Consider the following 23,035-nt stretch of genomic DNA (forward strand, 5'->3'; position numbering starts at 1 on the left):
TGATTTTCACAAACCGAGAGACATGCAAAAATTTGGGAAATGGAAATAAAAAAATTTTGATCTGCTTTTCACAACGTGAGGTGGGTGGGATGTTGTCCAAGAAACGCAGGGACTACAGAGGAGGACATGTGGATAAGACCTAAGACTGCTCAGACTGTAGCCATAAAGCTCATTAGATGTGATATTTAGCTTCCATCCCATAATGGCGGCATCAAGTCATTACTGGAGGAATCTACATTTATTTCTTGTGTTGATTGAAAGTGATACAAAACAGTCTAATATCATCTAATAGCTTATCGAGCTTCTGATATTTTACACCTTTGTAACAAACGATTGCGAGCTCGGTGCGTTTAATAGACATTTTGTGCTCATGAGCATTGCCGGATATAAATGTCCAATATCGTTTTACTGCAACGCTGCGTTGTATGATTGTGTAATTATCGCAGGGTGTAGAAAATAAATAAAACCAATTTACCCGATGATTGCAAAGTAAATGTTTATCTTTCAATTACCTGGTTATTGTTATCAGACAGAGCTCAGGTTGATGCGCGGTGCTAAAATTTTCATTGTTCTTTTTCTGATGTCACCGATCCCTCTTCTGAACGTTGCAATCAGAAGCCATTCATAGTAAACAGACAGAAAAGATGGAGCCTTGATTGTTTTTCTTAGCAGAAGATTTCCCGAACATTTGGTGATTTTTGTAATCAGCGTTTATCAAATATGTGACCAGTAGAAGATAAAATAAATCGCAGATGACCCGCAACATTACGTTGTCGTCTTCTTCCTCCATTATGCAGTAAATACGGGTATAAAAACGTGGATTCATTCCCCTGTCCTGTACTAAAAATCACCAGAATATTAACAGTCATCTATGAGATAATAAAAGAATCATGTCGTAGGCCGGGTCATACTGTAGCTCAATAAACTCAGTATGATATTACTAAGGTGAGGTTCACACCTGCACCTGATCTATGTCTACGGTTTATGTCCTTGATGGTGGGTTCACACTTGTGCCTGGTCTCTGCTTTGCAGGTTTCCATCTTCTGCCCGAGACACTGGACAGGAGACGGAAACCGGCAGTCAGTTTTCAAACCCATTCACTTGAATGGGTTTGCAAAAGTGACCGCCCGTGAGCGTTTTGTGTTTCTCCGCGATGAAACTGCTTTTTTTAACCAGACACAAAGTCGGACATGCAGGACTTTGCGTCCAGTTAAGAAAAACGGTTTTGCCGTGGAGAGGCACAAGACGCTCATGAGTAGGGTTGAGCGATTGGGATCGGGAAAGATCAGATTCTGAGTGTTGATCAAGCAAATTTCACAATCAGGATCAGCTGGAAAATGATCAAAAATCAGAATTTAAAAATGATCCTGAAATCTCAAGATCGGCTCAACCCTACTCACGGGCAGACACTGACTGCCGGGTTTCCATCTCCTCTCCAGTTTCTTGGGCAGAAGATGGAAACCCACAAAGCGGAGACCGGGCAAAGGTGTGAACCCACCCTAAATCCACTTATTCAGGCAGAAACGTGGCAGACCCCACTATAGTCCATGGGGTCCACGGGTTTCTGCTGTTAACTGCTTTTTTAAGTGGATTAGGTTTTCATTTGTGGGGTTCCCAAGTGGACTCCACGCACAGAAACAGTAATTTATTTGGATGGGAGGAAGGTTGAATTTGAGGTGACCAGTCACATTGTACAGGCTGCTCTATCTGTGGACCACATGGTATGGATCAAGAGTAGCTGAGCGGATTGGTCTGTAGTTTTGTGGGTTCAATAATGTAATAATGTATTTTTTAAAATCTGAGCCATTTTAATGTTTAGGAGACCAGTGGGCTGTCTTAGTGGTGACAGCTATCTCTGTATGTAAAGTCATTTAAGGAAGGCTATGGGGGACTGCACAGGAGCGGCCACTGGACTCCAAAGCATAGAATGAGTTAATCTAATCCCCCCCCCCCACACTAAGATAAATATCAATATACTCAGCCCCTCCTCTCTTATCAGCACCACTAAGTAAAGTATAAAGGGGCAAGTGTGCAGATGTGGACAACAATAAGAAGGGCTAAATTGGGATGAATGGGAAGTTGTCCCCACCATCTTGGAGAACTAAGCCCAGATCTTCTGTGGATGTTGCTTGTCCAATCCTTCTGTCTCTTCATGTCATCTGAGACAGACTGGATGATGATGAGATCAGGGCTCTGTGGGGGCCGGATCATCACTTCCAGGACTCCTCCTCCCCCGGGCAAAGGTCACACCAAATATTGATGGGATTTACATTTCCCTTTTCTTCATTCAATTAACTTTGTTAATTGATACAAAATAAACATATTCAAAGCCATTCTTACTTTGTATTATTTCACACCTGCCTAGTATATATAATATATATATGAAATATTTTTAGAGCTGAATTTTTTCTTGGAATAGTTGATTACATTTAGCCACTCATGCGCTGTATAAAATGTCATGTATTTGGGAGATATCCTTTAAAATGTACGAGGCCGACTTGCGAAACGACTGTAGTAAATGTCAAGCTTGACTGCACAGCACAGGAATTACTTGAGGCCATCAAAATTCCCTTTTCATGTTAACCACTTAGAACAAAAATGGCTAATTATGCCGTCTTTATATAAAATAATTAAAACCTATTTTTGCATTAACACTTGCAACTTAGATCATGTAGAACATAATTAGCAAAGTACATTAGCCGATCGTTCCTGCACTCCGAGCTGTAAAATGCACTCGGAGCTGAATAAAAGTCTATGGCAAAGAGTTTACAACATAAGAATAGAGGGGAAAAGCCCAAATGTATATACTGTGTGCGGCCTATAGATTATACGGGTAGACCGGATACCAACCGGCACCAGAGTCACAGAGAATTTATTGTAAAGTTGCGCCAAGACTGTGAGTTTTCTTTAATAAATAGATGGTGACAAACTGGAAGATAAACCAGAGATTCCCAAACTTTTAGGATGAGGCCCCACGTAGCTTTATTGTTGCAGATTTTGTTGCAGTTTTTGGAGCCAAAGCTATGAATCGCTACAAAAGGAATGGGAGATACATAGGAAGTTCTTATACTTCTACCTTCTGCTCAATCCACTCCTGGCTTTGGCTCAAAAAACTGCAGCAAAAGAAGCTGGATTTCCGCAACGTGGGACGACTAGAGAAACCAAAAGAAGGACATTTACCCAGTTCTTACCCAACTCCTACAATTACCCCATCCATATGGGCTATATTAATAACAATTCTTGCCATCCCTTATGAATAACCTGTCCAGCTTACAGTCTTCTTTGGAACTGGGGTTAGGAAATATTAATCTTAAAAATGAGTAACTGAGTATTCAAGTATAGATTAAGGCCTCATACACACAGGGGAATCCAACCAATGTGTCATGAGATCAGGTCTTCTATAGTGATCTATGATGCTGGGAGTTCCTGCTTTGTACTGTCCTTAATATATACACTGTATATTACTATATACTATATACTGTCCTTACTATATAAAGGTCACCTGCTGAGCTTGTGTTGGGCTTGTATAGAAGTGTAGATGGTGACGGGACAGAGTAGAGCTTGTACCTGCACATTATTGGAATTTCAGACTACCACAGATCCCATCACTAAGATATCTTCACAGAGCATACATATATCCTATGGAGCAGATCAAAGCAGCCAACATACATAGCATAGATAGCAAAAAAAAAAAAAAAATCACACAAAGTAAGAACATATAGGTGTAAGGCTACAACTACATCTTCTCTGTGACCTATTACATTTACTGGCAGGGTCATTAAAGTGAAGGAATGGCAGAGCACAGCCAACATGCCCAATTCAAATAGATGCTAGCGTCTGAGGATAGATCAGTCATCTACACAGTGCCAGGTAGACAATATAAGAAAAAAGCGCTATAATGTTATTCAACCAGTTCACACAAAGCTTTAATTTCTTCTATGTGGGTTCCCAGGCAAGTCTTCATACAGCAATTGAAATGTTTCTGTAACTAAAAAATTTTACTTGGATTTGTTTCGCCCTGAAGTGCTGGAGGGGTTGGCCACTTTCAGACCAATATTGACAAATGTACAATAAAAAGATACAATTTTCCAATAGACTTTCTGTATCAATTCCTCACGAGTTTATAGATTTCGGCTTGCTGCCATTCATTCTGTTACCTCTAGAGGATAAAACTCTGACCACGGTCATGTGATTTACAGTCCATGGTCATGTGATTTACGGTCCATGGTCATGTGATTTATGGTCCATGGTCATGTGAATAGAGAAAAACATCCCTGTCCTCATGATCGATGGAGATCCAAAAGGTTATGGGGGGGGGGGGGGGGGATTGTTGTTACTGCAATATCCTTTTTTAAAGTCTTGGCTCCTAAAGAGGGGTCATTACTAGATCTTTTTCCCTTTAGGTAGTTTTCTCTGGATTTTCTATATGGATTAACTGAGACATTGTTGTGCTGCTAAAGGCCACTACAGTGACAAGTGCAAATTGGACCAAGACTCTTTCTTCTTCTATTTTATGTGTATGGGGACTCTGGACTCTGTTAGAAGAAAGAAGGATAGGCTGTTGCCGATTCTTTAATTTCCAGTAGAGATGGAGTAAGATTTCTCTCTTCTTCCTATTCTTACATATTGAGGGATAGCTATTGCAGGTGTCTGGGCACCTTTTGTGCTTCTTCAAGGCGATATCTGTTGGTTAGTTACATCTGTATAGGTGCAATCCATCATGTTACTGCTATTCCATACGTGTCATCTCCAGGTAACTGCAAATATACAAATATACAAACATGTAAAATCAGGAAGGGCTTTGTTACAGAAGAGTTAACAGGCAGACAAAGAAGTATAAATGCAACAGCAGTGATACAAAGCCCGTGCCGCAATATTATATCTAGAAGATCAGATATGTTCATGATAGGAGCACAAAAAAATACAGACTACATTAAAGTAATTAAATCCATATTAATTGGAAAATAAAGCATGGATTGAATAAATAATCCTTTGGGCTTAACCATTGTCTCCAATTCTAATCAGCGAGAATCACAATGCATTACAGTAACCATTTGCAGTCACCCTTGTGTTCCATTCTGGTTCTATTCAATGGCCGGAGGGTTTTCTACCTGTTTATGTCAAACAAACTGTAACTCTAAGTATCAATGTGCTGTGTTATGTGTCTTTTCTTCTATGACTCTCTGCTTTTGTTTGAAAGGTTCACTTATTTAAATGTGTTGTGATGTGTTAATGATGGTTTGGCATATTCTGCAGGCAAAGGCCCAGAGACTCTTTATGCTGGTTATAACCTCAATGATAATGAATGGCACACGGTTCGTGTGATACGGAGAGGAAAGAGTTTAAAGTTAATAGTGGACGATCAGCAAGACATGACAGGTAGGTGCACCCGTCTCCCCGGTCCTGGAGCAGTGTCTGTGATATATGTACCTGGGCAGTGTCCTCCGCGTCTGGTGCATTGCCGCACGTTGCACATGGATGAATTCCCAGTTTGCCTTCAGGAGTTGTCCATGCAGGCAATAAAATATACCGCTATAAATGATTCTACTTTATATTCAGGTAGGAAGGTTATTATTGCCGACCAATTACCTAAGCAGCATGAAATGGCCGATGGTACATGGAGATTGGAGTTACACTTACATGCTATAAAACCCCATCATGCGGGAGTAGGATGACTACAAGTAAAAGCTTTGTACTACCATGCAGAAAATCAGAGCAGGGCTCATAACACTGGGCACACGTAACAACGGCCTTAAAGGGGTTGTCCAGGAATTGGGGGAGCTGCAAAATAAAAAGTAAGAATACTCAACTATCTCCGGTGCTCCATTCTTTGGCACTAGTGTCCATTTGGTCTTGTGTCGGTGCACCCATGCCGGAAGTCCTTAGCCTCGTGTGACCACTATTCATCAATCTCAGTTGTCAATGGAGAACGACTAGTCACATCACTCACAGATTTTCTCAGTTGCGTCTTTTTTCTCTTTTTTGGCTTTTTTTGGTTGGTGCACTTCATGTTATTTTAGGCCCTTTTTTGGCCATTTGCACTTTGTGCTTCTTTTCCAAAATGGTGCATTTGTGTACCGCAAGAAATTGTGATTCCAATACTGTGTGACGTGACGGTTGTTATTAAGCTACCCATGTACTAAAGTGCACTTGCGCCTTTTTTACATAGGCCCCAGTTCTAAATATGGAGAGGAAAGAAACCTCACTTTGTCCTATCCCCCTTTCTTCACCAAAATGCAAAAGTGGTGAAGGAAGAAAAACATCTAATAAAAGGTACAAATGTATCATAAATAGGGTGCAATGAGCCAAGAAGCCTCAAAAAAGGCACCATTTACACCAAATAAACGTGTCAAGTTGAACTTTGCTACATATTTACAACACTTAAAGGGATCCTATCATTGAATACCCTTTTTTATCACTAACACGTAGGAATAGCCTTAAGAAAGGTTATTCTTCTCTTACCTTTAGCTGTCTCCTCCGCGCCGCCGTTTGGTAGAAATCCTGGTTTTCTTCCGTATGCAAATGAGTTCTCTTGCAGCACTGAGGGCGGTCCCCAGCACTCAAACAGCACTGGGGGCGTCCCCAATGCTGCCAGAGAACTCTCCAGCGCCGCCTCCATCTTCTTCTGGAACGTCCCCTCCCTGTGTCTTCTTCCATCCTGGGTTTCAATCTTCTAGACATGAGCTGTTGGCTCTGCCATCGGGTGGCCTTGGGCAGAGCCCACTGCACATGCCTGTTGGCCACAAGAAAATGGCCGCTTACACAGTTTACTTGATGTTTAGGTTGTGATGTCATTAAGAACACAATACGATGTTGGTCAAATGGATCACTTGATTCACATTGCAATGTTTAGACCCCTTCCAAACAAACATTTTCACCTCTTTATATCCTCATTTCATGTCTTTGTCTTCTTTTCTCCGTTTTCTTATTAATCCTACTGGAAACATTCAGTTACTTCCTTCCAACGACAGGGTTTGATATAAGTAAATGGTTCCTCTGTTACTCTATGATGGGAGATGAAAATATCTATTTCTATTAATGGAAACAGGAGATCCAGTCATATCTAAGAACCTGCAATAGCTGTTACAATGTAGCCGTGGATTTGATGGCGGAAGTTACCGAGTAGCTAATGGAAATAAGCAATAATAGAAAAGCAATTACTGCAGGCAATCGTATTTTTGGAAATGATGCCTCTTTTTTTTCTATTAGAATAAAATTCTGTGGTTTTTTATGTTTAATCTGATTTTATTGAGGATTTTTAGAACAAGGAAGATTTAGAAGAATCAAGACAGGAAAAAAACGAGAAAGTCAGCGTCTGGCCATTCGAAGCATTCATTATCCAAAACCTTAATTCACCCAAACAGGGGTGTAGGGAACAAGCCCTGGAGTCTGGGGAAGGGGGGGATGGGGAAGGGGTCCCAGGAACCTCTATATAACACCATTATTATAGATAGCACATGGTGATTGGGGGCTCAGTTTTTGCATCGGGTCCCAGGAGATTCCTGTTACACCTCTGTTCCCAATATTATTTTTATTCAAATAATAACCTTGCACAGATCCCGTTTATGCTATAACATAGAAAATATTTACAGTAACACCAAAAATTGCAAAGCCTTTACTATGGAAAGGGCCACATCCCCCAACAGGACCAGCACCCGGGTCACAATTAAGGTCATTTTTGCTAAATCCACATGACTGATAGCCCGATGCACTTTTATCATGTGCAGATGTAGAGACATTGCCTATTACACAGGCTTACATGTACATTGGGCTGGTTTAGATGCTGCGCCGTGTAACATGTTTTAGGTTTTATTGTCTGACATAAGCAGAGGGATTTCTGACTGAGCTTTGAGATTGGTATAATTTACTGGACTACCAAGATATGGGAGACACAAGCAATACACTAGCCTTTACCTCCACATTCACACACTACAGCCTGGTCTGTCAGCCTTGTTCTACTGGATTCTTTACAGTCATAACGTTGTGATAGACAAGGGTGTAACTATCCTGCAGAGGCTGTGACCCGGAGCTAGGATCGGTAAGTGAAGCCACGGGCCTGGGAACCCCACAAACACTATCATTATAACCGGGCGTCTGTATAGACCCTGGCTCCGGCAGGCTTTCAGGCATACACGGTGGTGTCACAGACATTATACATCGCGACACAAGCCCCGGCCCCTGCACACAGTATTATGTCCCATAGTGGCCCCTGCACACAGGATTATGTCCCATAGTGGCCCCTGCACACAGTATTATGTCCCATAGTGGCCCCTGTACACAGTATTATGTCCCATAGTGGCCCCTGCACACAGGATTATGTCCATAGTGGCCCCTGTACACAGTATTATGTCCCATAGTGGCCCCTGCAAACAGTATTATGCCCCATAGTGGCCCCTGCACACAGTATTGTGTCCCATAGTGGCCCCTGCACACAGTATTATGCCCCATAGTGGCCCCTGCACACAGTATTATACCCTATAGTGGCCCCTGCACACAGTATTGTGCTCCATAGTGGCCCCTGCACACAGTATTATGTCCCATAGTGGCCCCTGCACACAGTATTATGCCCCATAGTGGCCCCTGCACACAGTATTATGCCCCATAGTGGCCCCTGCACATAGTATTATGTCCCATAGTGGCCCCTGCACACAGGATTATGTCCATAGTGGCCCCTGTACACAGTATTATGTCCCATAGTGGCCCCTGCACACAGTATTATGCCCCATAGTGGCCCCTGCACACAGTATTATACCCTATAGTGTCCCCTGCACACAGTATTATGTCCCATATTGTCCCCTGCACACAGTATTATACCCCATAGTGGCCCCTGCACACAGTATTATACCCCATAGTGGCCCCTGCACACAGTATTATGTCCCATAGTGGCCCCTGCATACAGTATTGTGTCCCATAGTGGCCCCTGTACACAGTATTATGTCCCATAGTGGCCCCTGCACACAGGATTATGTCCATAGTGGCCCCTGTACACAGTATTATGTCCCATAGTGGCCCCTGCAAACAGTATTATGCCCCATAGTGGCCCCTGCACACAGTATTGTGTCCCATAGTGGCCCCTGCACACAGTATTATGCCCCATAGTGGCCCCTGCACACAGTATTATACCCTATAGTGGCCCCTGCACACAGTATTGTGCTCCATAGTGGCCCCTGCACACAGTATTATGTCCCATAGTGGCCCCTGCACACAGTATTATGCCCCATAGTGGCCCCTGCACACAGTATTATGCCCCATAGTGGCCCCTGCACATAGTATTATGTCCCATAGTGGCCCCTGCACACAGGATTATGTCCATAGTGGCCCCTGTACACAGTATTATGTCCCATAGTGGCCCCTGCACACAGTATTATGCCCCATAGTGGCCCCTGCATACAGTATTGTGTCCCATAGTGGCCCCTGCACACAGTATTATGCCCCATAGTGGCCCCTGCACACAGTATTATACCCTATAGTGTCCCCTGCACACAGTATTATGTCCCATAGTGTCCCCTGCACACAGTATTATACCCCATAGTGGCCCCTGCACACAGTATTATACCCCATAGTGGCCCCTGCACACAGTATTATGTCCCATAGTGGCCCCTGCACACAATATCATGTCCCATAGTGGCCCTGCACACAGTATTGTGCTCCATAGTGGCCCCTGCACACAGTATTATGTCCCATAGTGGCCCCTGCACACAATATTATGTCCCATAGTGGCCCTGCACACAGTATTGTGCTCCATAGTGGCCCCTGCACACAGTATTATGTCCCATAGTGGCCCCTGCACACAGTATTATGTCCCATAGTGGCCCCTGCACACAGTATTATGTCCCATAGTGGCCCCTGCACACAGTATTATGCCCCATAGTGGCCCCTGCACACAGTATTATGCCCCATAGTGGCCCCTGCACACAGTATTATGTCCCATAGTGGCCCCTGCACACAGTATTATGTCCCATAGTGGCCCCTGCACACAGTATTATGCCCCATAGTGGCCCCTGCACATAGTATTATGCCCCATAGTGGCCCCTGCACACAGTATTATGTCCCATAGTGGTCCCTGCACACAGTATTATCCCCCATAGTGGCCCCTGCACACAGTGTTATCCCCCATAGTGGCCCCTGCACACAGTATTATGTCCCATAGTGGCCCTGCACACAGTATTATGCCCCATAGTGGCCCCTGCACACAGTATTATGTCTCATAGTGATCCCTGCACACAGTATTATACCCCATAGTGGCCCCTGCACACAGTATTATCCCCCTCAGTGGCCCCTGCACACAGTATTATGCCATATATTGGCCCCTGCACACAGTATTATGTCCCATAGTGATCCCTGCACACAGTATTATACCCCATAGTGACCCCTACACACAGTATTATGTCCCATAGTGGCCCCTGCACACAGTATTATGTCCCATAGTGATCCCTGCACACAGTATTATACCCCATAGTGACCCCTACACACAGTATTATGTCCCATATTGGCCCCTGCACACAGTATTATGCCCCATAGTGGCCCCTGCACACAGTATTATGCCACATAGTGGCCCCTGAACACAGTATTATGCTACATAGTGGCCCCTACACACAGTATTATCCCCCATATTGGCCCCTGTACAAAGTATTATGTCCCATAGTGGCCCCTGCACACAGTATTATGTCCCATAGTGGCCCCTGCACACAGTATTATACCCCATAGTGGCCCCTGCACACAGTATTATGTCCCATAGTGGCCCCTGCACACAGTATTATCTCCCATAGTGGCCCCTGCACACAGTATTATACCCCATAGTGGCCCCTGCACACAGTATTATGTCCCATAGTGGCCCCTGCACACAGTATTATGCCACATAGTGGCCCCTGCACATAGTATTATCCCCCATAGTGGCCCCTACACACAGTATTATGTCCCTTAGTGGCCCCTGCATACAGTATTATACCCCATAGTGGCCCCTGCACACAGTATTATACCCCATAGTGGCCCCTGCACACAGTATTATGTCCCATAGTGGCCCCTGCACACAGTATTATGCCACATAGTGGCCCCTGCACATAGTATTATCCCCCATAGTGACCCCTGCACACAGTATTATGCCCCATATTGGCCCCTGCCCACAGTATTATGCCCCATAGTGGCCCCTGCACACAGTATTATGCTACATAGTGGCCCCTACACACAGTATTATCCCCCTCAGTGGCCCCTGCACACAGTATTATGCCATATATTGGCCCCTGCACACAGTAGTATGCCCCATATTGTCCCCTGCACACAGTATTATGTCCCATAGTGGCCCCTGCACACAATATTATGTCCCATAGTGGCCCTGCACACAGTATTGTGCTCCATAGTGGCCCCTGCACACAGTATTATGTCCCATAGTGGCCCCTGCACACAGTATTATGTCCCATAGTGGCCCCTGCACACAGTAGTATGTCCCATAGTGGTCCCTGCACACAGTATTATCCCCCATAGTGGCCCCTGCACACAGTGTTATCCCCCATAGTGGCCCCTGCACACAGTATTATCCCCCATAGTGGCCCCTGCACACAGTATTATGTCCCATAGTGGCCCTGCACACAGTATTATCCCCCATAGTGGCCCCTGCACACAGTATTATGTCCCATAGTGATCCCTGCACACAGTATTATACCCCATAGTGGCCCCTGCACACAGTATTATCCCCCTCAGTGGCCCCTGCACACAATATTATGCCATATATTGGCCCCTGCACACAGTATTATGTCCCATAGTGGCCCCTGCACACAGTATTATACCCCATAGTGACCCCTACACACAGTATTATGTCCCATAGTGGCCCCTGCACACAGTATTATGTCCCATAGTGACCCCTACACACAGTATTATGTCCCATATTGGCCCCTGCACACAGTATTATGCCCCATAGTGGCCCCTACACACAGTATTATGCCACATAGTGGCCCCTGAACACAGTATTATGCTACATAGTGGCCCCTACACACAGTATTATACCCCATAGTGGCCCCTGCACACAGTATTATCCCCCATATTGGCCCCTGTACAAAGTATTATGTCCCATAGTGGCCCCTGCACACAGTATTATGTCCCATAGTGACCCCTGCACACAGTATTATGTCCCATAGTGGCCCCTGCACACAGTATTATACCCCATAGTGGCCCCTGCACACAGTATTATGTCCCATAGTGGCCCCTGCACACAGTATTATCTCCCATAGTGGCCCCTGCACACAGTATTATACCCCATAGTGGCCCCTGCACACAGTATTATGTCCCATAGTGGCCCCTGCACACAGTATTATGCCACATAGTGGCCCCTGCACATAGTATTATCCCCCATAGTGGCCCCTGCACACAGTATTATACCCCATAGTGGCCCCTGCACACAGTATTATGTCCCATAGTGGCCCCTGCACACAGTATTATGCCACATAGTGGCCCCTGCACATAGTATTATCCCCCATAGTGGCCCCTACACACAGTATTATCCCCCTCAGTGGCCCCTGCACACAGTATTATGCCATATATTGGCCCCTGCACACAGTATTATGTCCCATAGTGATCCCTGCACACAGTAGTATGCCCCATATTGTCCCCTGCACACAGTATTATGCCCCATAGTGGCCCCTGCACACAGTATTATGCCACATAGTGGCCCCTGCACACAGTATTATGCTACATAGTGGCCCCTGCACACAGTATTATGCTACATAGTGGCCCCTACACACAGTATTATACTCCATAGTGGCCCCTGCACACAGTATTATCCCCCATATTGGCCCCTGTACAAAGTATTATGTCCCATAGTGGCCCCTGCACACAGTATTATGTCCCATAGTGGCCCCTGCACACAGTATTATACCCCATAGTGGCCCCTGCACACAGTATTATGTCCCATAGTGGCTCCTGCACACAGTATTATCTCCCATAGTGGCCCCTGCACACAGTATTATACCCCATAGTGGCCCCTGCACACAGTATTATGTCCCATAGTGGCCCCTGCACACAGTATTATGCCACATAGTGGCCCCTGCACACAGTATTATGCCCCATATTGGCCCCTGCCCACAGTATTATGTCCCATAGTGGCCCCTGCACACAGTATTATGCCACATAGTGGCCCCTGAACACAGTATTATGCTACATAGTGGCCCCTACACACAGTATTATACCCCATAGTGGCCCCTGCACACAGTATTATCCCCCATATTGGCCCCTGCAAAAAGTATTATGTCCCATAGTGGCCCCTGCACACAGTATTATACCCCATAGTGGCCCCTGCACACAGTATTATCTCCCATAGTGGCCCCTGCACACAGTGTTATACCCATAGTGGCCCCTGCACACAGTATTATACCCCATAGTGGCCCCTGCACACAGTATTATGTCCCATAGTGGCCCCTGCACACAGTATTATGTCCCATAGTGGCCCCTGCACACAGTATTATACCCCTCAGTGGCCCCTGCACACAGTATTATGCCCCATATTGGCCCCTGCCCACAGTATTATGCCCCATAGTTGCCCCTGCACACAGTATTATGCCACATAGTGGCCCCTGAACACAGTATTATGCCACATAGTGGCCCCTGCACACAGTATTATGCCACATAGTGGCCCCTGAACACAGTATTATGCCACATAGTGGCCCCTACACACAGTATTATACTACATGGTGGCCCCTGTACACAGCATTATTCCCCATAGGGACTATAGGGTGTAATACTGTGTGTAGGGGCCACTATGGGGCACAATACTGTGTGCAGGAATGTGGGGTGGTAAAGGGGGGAGGTTGGTCAGTCGGGGTCTTGGGGGGGGGGGGGAGCCCATGTCAAATGTTTGCCACGGGGACCCACCATTTCTAGTTATGCCACTGATGATAGACAAAGATACCAGGTCACTCAGGCATCAATGGGTTGCAGGTGCATGGAAAGGGCTCACACCAATCATCAAACAAAATAAGTAATTCCAGCACACTTGTAATGTGAACACATACAGTCCAATTCATTGTTAATCCAGAAAATGTAATGTCTGATGGAGGTCTTATAGGCCGAAACAGTTTGCAAAAGGTTTACTGTAATTTGGGATCTTCTCTCTGGTAGAGTGTAAGCTCTTATGGTCTCTTTCTCTCTCTCTCTCTCTCTCTCTCTCTCTCTCTCGTAGGGGTCTTCTATCTTGTACAGTGTAAGCTCTTATGGTCAGCGGGGTCCCCTCTCTCGTAGGGGTCTTCTCTCCTGTAGAGTGTAAGCTCTTATGATCAGTGAGGCCCTCTCTCTCTCGTAGGGGTCTTCTCTCCTGTAGAGTGTAAACTCTTATGGTCAGTGGGGTCCTCTCTCTCTCGTAGGGGTCTTCTCTCCTGTAGAGTGTGAGCTCTTATGGTCAGCGGGGTCTTCTCTCTATCATAAGGGTCTTCTCTCTTGTAGAGTGTAAGCTCTTATGGTCAGTGAGGTCCTTTCTCTCTCATAGGGGTCTTCTCTCTTATAGAGTGTGAGCTGTTGTGGTCAGTGGGGTCCTCTCACTCTCATAGGGGTCTTCTCTTTTGTAGAGTATAAGCTCTTGTGGTCAGTGGGGACCTCTCTCTTGTAGGGGTCTTCTCTATGGTAGAGTGTAAGCTCTTATGGTCAGTGGGGTCCTCTCTCTCTCATAGGGGTCTCTCTTGTAGAGTGTAAGCTCTTATAATCAGTGAGGTCCTCTCTCTCTCATAGGGGTCTCTCTTGTAGAGTGTAAGCTCTTGTGGTCAGTGGGGTCCTCTCTCTCTCATAGGGGTCTTCCCTCTGGTAGAGTGTAAGCTCTTATGGTCAGTGGGGTCCTCTCTCACTTGTAGGGGTCTTCTCTCTTGTATAGTGTAAGCTCTTATGGTCAGTGAGGTCCTCTCTCTCTCATAGGGGTCTTCTCACTTGTAGAGTGTAAGCTCTTGTGATCATTGGGGTCCTCTCTCTCTCATAGGGGTCTCTCTTGTAGAGTGTAAGCTCTTATGGTCAGTGGGGTCCTCTCTCTCTCTCATAGGGGTCTTCTCTCTTGTAGAGTGTAAGCTCTTGTGCTCAGTGGGGTCCTCTCTCTCTTGTAGGGGTCTTCTCTCTGGTAGAGTGTAAGCTCTTATGGTCAGTGGGGTCCTCTCTCTCTCTCATAGGGGTCTTCTATCTTGTAGAGTGTAAGCTCTTATGGTCAGCGGGCTCCTCTCTCTCTCTTGTAGGGGTCTTATCTCCTGTAGAGTATAAGCTCTTGTGGTCAGTGGGTTCCTCTCTCTCGTAGGGGTCTTATCTCCTGTAGAGTATAAGCTCTTGTGGTCAGTGGGTTCCTCTCTCTCGTAGGGGTCTTATCTCCTGTAGAGTGTAAGCTCTTATGGTCAGTGGGGTCCTCTCTCTCATAGGGGTCTTCTATCTTGTAGAGTGTAAGCTCTTATGGTCAGCGGGCTCCTCTCTCTCGTAGGGGTCTTATCTCCTGTAGAGTGTAAACTCTTATGGTCAGTGGGGTCCTCTCTCTGTCTCTCTCGTAGGGGTCTTCTCTCGTGTAAAGTGTAAGCTCTTATGGTCAGCGGGCTCCTCTCTCTCTCTCGTAGGGGTCTTCTCTCTGGTAGAGTGTAAGCTCTTATGGTCAGTGGGGTCCTCTCTCTCTCATAGGGGGTCTTCTCACCTGTAGAGTGTAAGCTCTTGTGGTTAGTTAGGTCCTCTTTCTCTCACAGGGATCTTCTCTCTTGTAGAATGTAAGCTCTTGTGGCCAGTGGGGCCCTTTCTCTCTCTCTCTCTCTCTCTCTCTCTCATAGGAGTCTTCTCTCTTGTAGCGTATAAGCTCTTGTGGTCAGTGGGGTCCTCTATCTCTTGTAGGGATCTTCTCTCTTGTAAATTGTAAGCTCTTGTGGTCAGTGGGGTCCTTTCTCTCTCTCTCTCTCTCTCTCGTAGGAGTCTTCTCTCTTGTAGAGTGTATGCTCTTATGGTCAGCGGGGTCCTCTCTCTCTCGTAGGGGGTCTTCTCTCTTGTAGAGTGTAAGCTCTTGTGGTCAGTGGGGTCCTATCTCTCTCGTAAGGGTCTTCTCTCTTGTAGAGTGTAAGCTCTTGTGGTCAGTGGGGTCCTCTCTCTCTTGTAAGGCTCTTCTCTCTGGTACAGTGTGTGCTCTTATGGTCAGTGGGGTCCTCTCACTCTCGTAGGGGTCTTCTCTCTGGTAGAGTGTAAGCTCTTGTGGTCAGCTGGGTCCTCTCTCTCTCATAGGAGTCTTCTCTCTTGTAGAGTGTAAGCTCTTGTGGTCACCAGGGTCCTCTCTACCTCTCCTCTATCTCTATCCTATGTATGTACTTTCTGGCATAACCCTTCAAGATTTAAGATAAAACAACAAAGTTGATTTGTTTCTTTGCTGTTTCAGGCATCGCTACATTGTATTAGCTTTAGTAACAGCTGCCTGACACTTAGCTCAGTTATTCGGTTCATTGTCTGCTGGCATTTTTTGAATATTGTATTTTATCTATTACATTTTCCACTTTTTATTGTGTATATGTAGATTTATCTACTTTAGATTCATTCTTTTACGCAATTGCACAGCGAGAAGCAAGAACACAATGTGCAGGGTTCAGCTAGATCTCATATTCTCTGTTTCATAATGCTGCAATTGCAGAAGGTTTCTTCCAGGCCAGGGTTTGACATGGGGTCATGCTCATTTCTTGAACACCACTCCAGACGCTGGCACTGCTGGGAGATATATAACTTCAACGTTTAATTGCTCACAAACAGCCCTCGGTAAAATATGGAGTTCACAAATGAAAATTTCATCAAGCACGCTTCTAACGTTAAGCGCAGATATTTTAGTTGCTAATTAGATAATATGAATTGGATTAGAAAACGATAATAAGTGTTCTGGATCATTAACCAAGTGGCAAATGGCATACAATCCAAAAATACATTAGCACAATCTACCTATCTATCGCTCCAATTATCTGTCCATTTGTATCTGCAGATGTGTCCACACTTATCTTAGCTCCAGTTTGGTTATGGAAACCAATTTCATGAAACCAATTCAACACGGTATCGCAATATTGTATCAAAACACTCAAAAATCTGCAATTCTTAATTACCTATTTGGACCAATAAAGAAATAATACAAAAAAATATATAAAGCGCATTACAGTTTATTACAACAACAAAGTGTTTCAATGTAGAAGCATATAAACATGAACGGTAGAGATTGTGGTAGATCATGATAACATATATAACCCCGTAGCAAAAAATAAACCCAATATGCATATATAATTAGCATCAATTGGTTTTTGAAAATGGGTTAATTAGCATATCCCATAATTGGACAACCTCTTCAATTATTAAATCAGTTGGGGGCAGTGCAAAAATGTAAAAAAAAAAAAATCATACTCACTTGTCCTCGATCCTCCAATGTCCTCCTGGTGCGTTCTGGTTCTTCTGCTCCACGGGTGTCTTCTGGAGTTCTGCTGAAGCCGATGATTGTCCTCCGCAGTCATGTGACCGCTGAGACCAATCAGCGGCCTCAGGAAGAGATCCGTGATGTCACAGGTAGTGACATCACATGCCATTTGCTGATTGACCTCAGTGGTCAGTGAAACGTCAGAAAATACCCGTTGAGCAGTAGATCCGGTACGCACCGGAAGGGGCACCGTAACATCGGGAACAGGTGAGTATAATTTTTTTTTATTTTTCATCCTGCCCCCAGATGATTTCAAAGTTAAAGGGGTTGTCCATTTTTGCCTGGACCATCCCCTTACTATGAAATCATGTTATTTTTAGAAAAGCTGCTTAACTTGTTATATATATATATTTGATATATCTGGACCAGTCCATCCCAGAGAGTGGAGAAGGAAGGACTGAGACATCTGTATGTAAAATTAGATGTATTGTTAAGGGCACAACAAGATGGTACAATCACTCTTCTTAGGGATTAGAAATAAAGTGGACAGAGAGAAAAAATTTAAAAAAATCCCCCCAAAAAAACAGTTTTATGTTAAAATAAAAGAAAAACTAATTGCAAAATAATAAAATTTTTACTTTTAAATCGGTAATAAATTACTGTATATGTGACCATGTTGGTACCATTGTGTACTGGCTCTGATATATATATATATATATATATATATATATATATATATATATATATATATGTTGGTGCCATTGTGTACTGCTGTGATGGTGAACCTATAGCACGGGTGCAAGAGGTGGCACTCAGAGCCCTCTCTTTGGGCACCCATCTGTGGAACAGATTATACTGTGTGGAGGCCACCGTGGAGCAAATTGTACTGTGTGGAGGCCACTGTGCAGCACATTATACTGTGTGGGGGCCAATTTGAAGCAGATTATACTGTGTTGGGGCCATTGTGCAGCACATTATACTGTGTGGAGGCCACGGTGCAGCACATTATACTGTGTGGGGGCCACTGTGGAGCTGATTGTACTGTGTGGGGGTCACTGTGGAGCAGATTATACTGTGTGGGGTTCACTGTGAAGCAGATTGTAATGTGTGGGGCCACTGTGGAGCAGATTGTACTGTGTGCGGGTCACTGTGAAGCAGATTGTAATGTGTGGGGGCCACTGTGGAGCTGATTGTACTGTGTGGGGGTCACTGTGAAGCAGATTGTAATGTGTGGGGGCCACTGTGGAGCAGATTCTACTGTGTGGGGGTCACTGTGAAGCAGATTGTAATGTGTGGGGGTCACTGTGAAGAAGATTGGACTGTGTGGGGGTCACTGTGAAGCAGATTGGACTGTGTGGGGGTCACTGTGAAGCATATTGGACTATGTGGGGGTCACAGTGGAGCAGAAAGCTCTATAAAGCCCCACTCATATGACCATATTTTGTAGGTCTATAATTGTGGATCCACACATTGTTAAGGTTAAGTTGCCCTGTTGGCACCTTGTGATAAATGAGTGGGTTTTGGGTTGTAGTTTGGGCACTCGGTCTCTAAAAGGTTCACCACCACTGGTGTACTGGCTCTTCATCATTACAAACCATCCCAGCCCCCTCTCTGGTTGCATTTCATAGATCTCTCAGATGATATTTTTAACCACAGAAGCCTTTAGCTCGGTTCTATCTGATCACATAGTAGTCTGAGGGGTCGCTCACGACCTTGTAGTAGTCCAGGGAATATTGTCTTGATTTTACATCATCAAAGGACAATGGACTTTGGGACTTTGATGATCCGGTAGCTTTCTTGTCCTGAGAAGGTTTGTGTGTTGCAGCCACATGCTCCATTTTAGTCTTATTTTTAGCTTTTTTTCTAGTCTTCCTCTTTTATCCTGTGTATTCCACTGAATATTTCTATAGCAGGTGCCCTCATAAAGCACAGGGTAGTGTTTGGTCTCTTGTGTAGATACTGGAGAGGGATTTTGTATCTATGACTACAGAAGTGATATAAAGGTTAGATACATTGTTATTCATACACATGCAGAGAAAGAGAAAGAAAGGAATCACTCGCGAGGAAAAATCTATCCAGCGATCTGTGTACGGATGTAACAACCTTTGTGATCACACCATCCCAGGATACACTAACAATCCCTGATATCAGTATACAGGAGGGAGGAGGCCGTGGTCACCTCAAATAGCTCTGTTCTCCAATCCTGATATTGGCAGGAGCTTTGGATGCAACACTTACCCAACGGGTGATATCTCCATCTGGAAATGCCAATCTCAACTTTTAGAGGGCGTTGACTTTCAGACACCTGTTAGATTGTGTTCCCATATATACAATAGATGGCACCATTTTAGCTTCATATGCCATATAGAGGACTCTAGTGTCCAGTTGGTGTTCCAGGCGCTGGCTTGGACCTACAAGAGCCAGACACAGAAACTCTGCAAGTAGCGCACTTTAATCTGGCTATTGCACTGGTCCATTACATCATTTGTTGCACGCTATATGTAAGAATGGGTCCTACAGAAAACTACGAGATCTTCTCGGGCACCAGTTTCTTACCACTCTGAAGGGGAACAATGTACCAATGTATTTAGACCCTTTTTCTCCACTCTTATATTAGTGTGGAGTCCAGAGGAATAGATGATAGCCAAAGGAACATATATCAGTTGTAATGTATAGAGTTGTATATTGGCATGTATAGATGAATAGATGATAGCCAAAGGAACATATATCAGTTGTAATGTATAGAGTTGTATATTGGCACCTCTATAAGTATATTGGTCTTCAAGTTCTCAAGTATTGGCCTCCAATCAGTTCCTCAAAGGAATACAATTCTCTATGTATTAACACATACCCCTCTAGCAGCAGTGAGTCTATGGGAGAATATTTCTGTACATATATCACACAATAAATCCTGAAAACAGCATATAAGGGCCATTCAGCTCCATGCCAAGGAGTCACAAATATGTATATGCACCCCTATACAGACTTTGTGCACATGATTCTGCCGCGGTCCTTAGGAACATATGATCGGATTGGACAGAAACAACACAAAAAGAGAAAGGGTGAGTGTACCAGTATGCAGTATGATATACATATAGGAGTAACTAGTAGAGATGAGCAAACAGTGAAATGTTTGAAGTTCGATTCGAGTAGCCGCTCAATACTCGACTGATCAATCAAACATCAAACCCCATTATAGTCTATGGGGAATAAATACTCGTTTAGGGGGAAACCAATATTCGACTCAGGAGAGTCACCAAGTCCACTATGACACACCAGTAAATGATGCCAACACCTCTGCAATGCAACTGGGACAGCAGGGGAAGCATGTCTGGGGGCATCTAACATGCCCAAGTCACTGTATTACGTCGGGATCCCTGTCAGCTTGTGATATGCGGGAGATGACTTTTTCCCATAGCAATGCATTGACCAGCGTTGATTGGCCGAATGCCATACAGAGTACAGCATTCGGCCAATCAACGCTGGTTCTGCCAGAGGCTCGTCTGTGAGGAGGCAGGGCCTAAGATCGGACCAAAATGGAGACTGCTGTGGAGCGATCTTAGACTCCGCCTCCTCCAGCATTGATTGGCCGAATGCTGTGCTCTGCATGGCATTCGACCAATCAACGTTGGTCAATGCATTCCTATTCCGTGATGTAGCAGTGCTGGTCGTGTGCTCAGCCTGGCTACACTGGAGATGCAGCTGAGCTAAGCGCATGGCCAGCACTGCTACACCGGAAATATGAACCCTGCTGCACACTCAGCTCTGCTTCATCAGAGATGTGCTAAACCCTGCTGCACACTCAGCTCTGCTGCATCAGAGATGTGCTGAACGCTGCTGCACACTCAGCTCTGCTGCATCTGAGATGCATCAGAGATCTAGCAGAGCTGAGTGTGCGCTTAACCCTGCTGCACACTCAGCTTTGCTGCATCAGAGATGCGCTGAACCCTGCTGCACACTCAGCTCTGCTGCATCTCAGCAGAGCTGAGTGTGCAGCAGGGTTCAGCACACACGCAGCTCTGCTTCATCTCTGGTGTAGCAGTGCTGAGCGCATGGCCAGCACTGCTACATCTCAGCATAGGAATGCTTTGACCAGCGTTGATTGGCCGAATTCCATACAGAGTACAGCATTCGGCCAATCAACGCTGGTTCTGCTGGAGGAGGCGGAGTCTAAGATCGGTCCACATCACAGTCTCCATTCTGGTCCAATCTTAGACTCCGCCTCCTCACAGGTGAGCCTCTGGCAGAACCAGCGATGATTGGCCGAATGCTGTACTCTGTATGGCATTCGGCCAATCAACGCTGGTCAATGCATTCCTATGGGAGAAAGTCAGCTCGCGCATATCGCAAGCTGACAGGGATGCCGACCAGATAGAGCCCCAAAGAGCTGGGTGAGTGACATTCCCACCTAAATAAAGGTAATCCCTAGCTAAATTTGAATAAAATTCCAGCTTCCACCGAAGTTCAAATCATTCCAATTCCAAGACGTACATGATGTAATAAAATACAACTTTTATTTTCGTCTTCAATAAAAAAGTCACATCTGGGTATTAGGAGAACCGCATACAAGGCTACGCATTTCGGGATACTATCCCTTCCTCATGGCATGGGATTTACATTTCTCTTCTTTTACTTAATTTTGCTAATTGACAGAATCTATTAACACTTCTGTTTTTTTATTTTTTTAAAATCATTTGTACTTTGCTGCATTGTCTCCACACCTGCCTAAAACAATTGTACTCTAGATATAAAAGTGTGTGTTACAATGTTACAAAAAAGGGTTAACATACCTTCACAGTCAGGTAGGAATATATCGTAACTTGGATTGTCATTAATACATACATAGTGGTACCATATGACTGACATAAATAGTACTACTATACTACATACATGCATAGTAAACTACAGTATACCAAATACATGTATAATTCTTGTAAAGGAAACATATAAACATATAAATGTAGCAACATACACATGCAAATACACAGACATACATGCAAAGTAAACCTGCACTGTACATACATATTACACTTGGATATCTGCACATTCGATACATATAATTACACATAATATCACAACATGGTGAGGAATCCTTATAGATTACAATTTACATTTCCCCACCTCCTCATGGTGGCCATGGATAGCAGCTCCCTGATATTTAGGGATATTTAGGTGAATTTCCCAGTTATGGAATATTATGTGTTTGCAGTTTTTCTGTGATAACTGAAGGGAGTCTTATATAAGTTCCGGTCACCTAGTAGCGAAGAGTCTGGGACCAACTGGGTTTGGATCCGTCCAGCCAAGGCCTCACGAGAGTTGCATGGTCTGACTTTATGGTTTGTCTAACATTGGGTTAAACTCACAAGACTTATCTTGCGAATATTTCTAAGGTTATCCTCTGGGGTCGCTGATGTCATTCAGGAGGCTGGAAGAAACCCGAAGAAGATGAGCACCTGCTCTAGAAAATACTACAGGGGCCAGGACAGGACCTAAATAGCATATAATAGTGAGTCAGTGGTGGAGGGAACCAAAAGGTTTGAGTACTGATGAACCAGATTGGTAATTATTGGGTTAAATTGGGGACGTCGTCCTAAACCTACATGGGAGGGATTCACCAAGGTCTCCATAGCAAAAATATTCTAAGATGTTGAAATGTACAAGACCCTG

General features: G+C 44.7%; 1 protein-coding gene across 14 annotated transcripts in view; it reads left to right on the forward strand.

Moving 5' to 3' along the window:
- NRXN1 (neurexin 1) overlaps positions 1-23,035 on the forward strand; it is a 1,231,735-nt gene that overhangs the window by 603,895 nt on the left and 604,805 nt on the right. For all 14 annotated transcript variants that reach the window (XM_075266983.1, XM_075266984.1, XM_075266994.1 and 11 more), the window contains one exon: positions 5,257-5,379. In XM_075266983.1, coding sequence (XP_075123084.1) covers positions 5,257-5,379 — 123 coding nt within the window. The remainder of the gene's footprint in view (positions 1-5,256; positions 5,380-23,035) is intronic.

Source organism: Leptodactylus fuscus, chromosome 3, assembly GCF_031893055.1.
Source record: "Leptodactylus fuscus isolate aLepFus1 chromosome 3, aLepFus1.hap2, whole genome shotgun sequence".
Classification (NCBI taxonomy): domain Eukaryota; kingdom Metazoa; phylum Chordata; class Amphibia; order Anura; family Leptodactylidae; genus Leptodactylus; species Leptodactylus fuscus.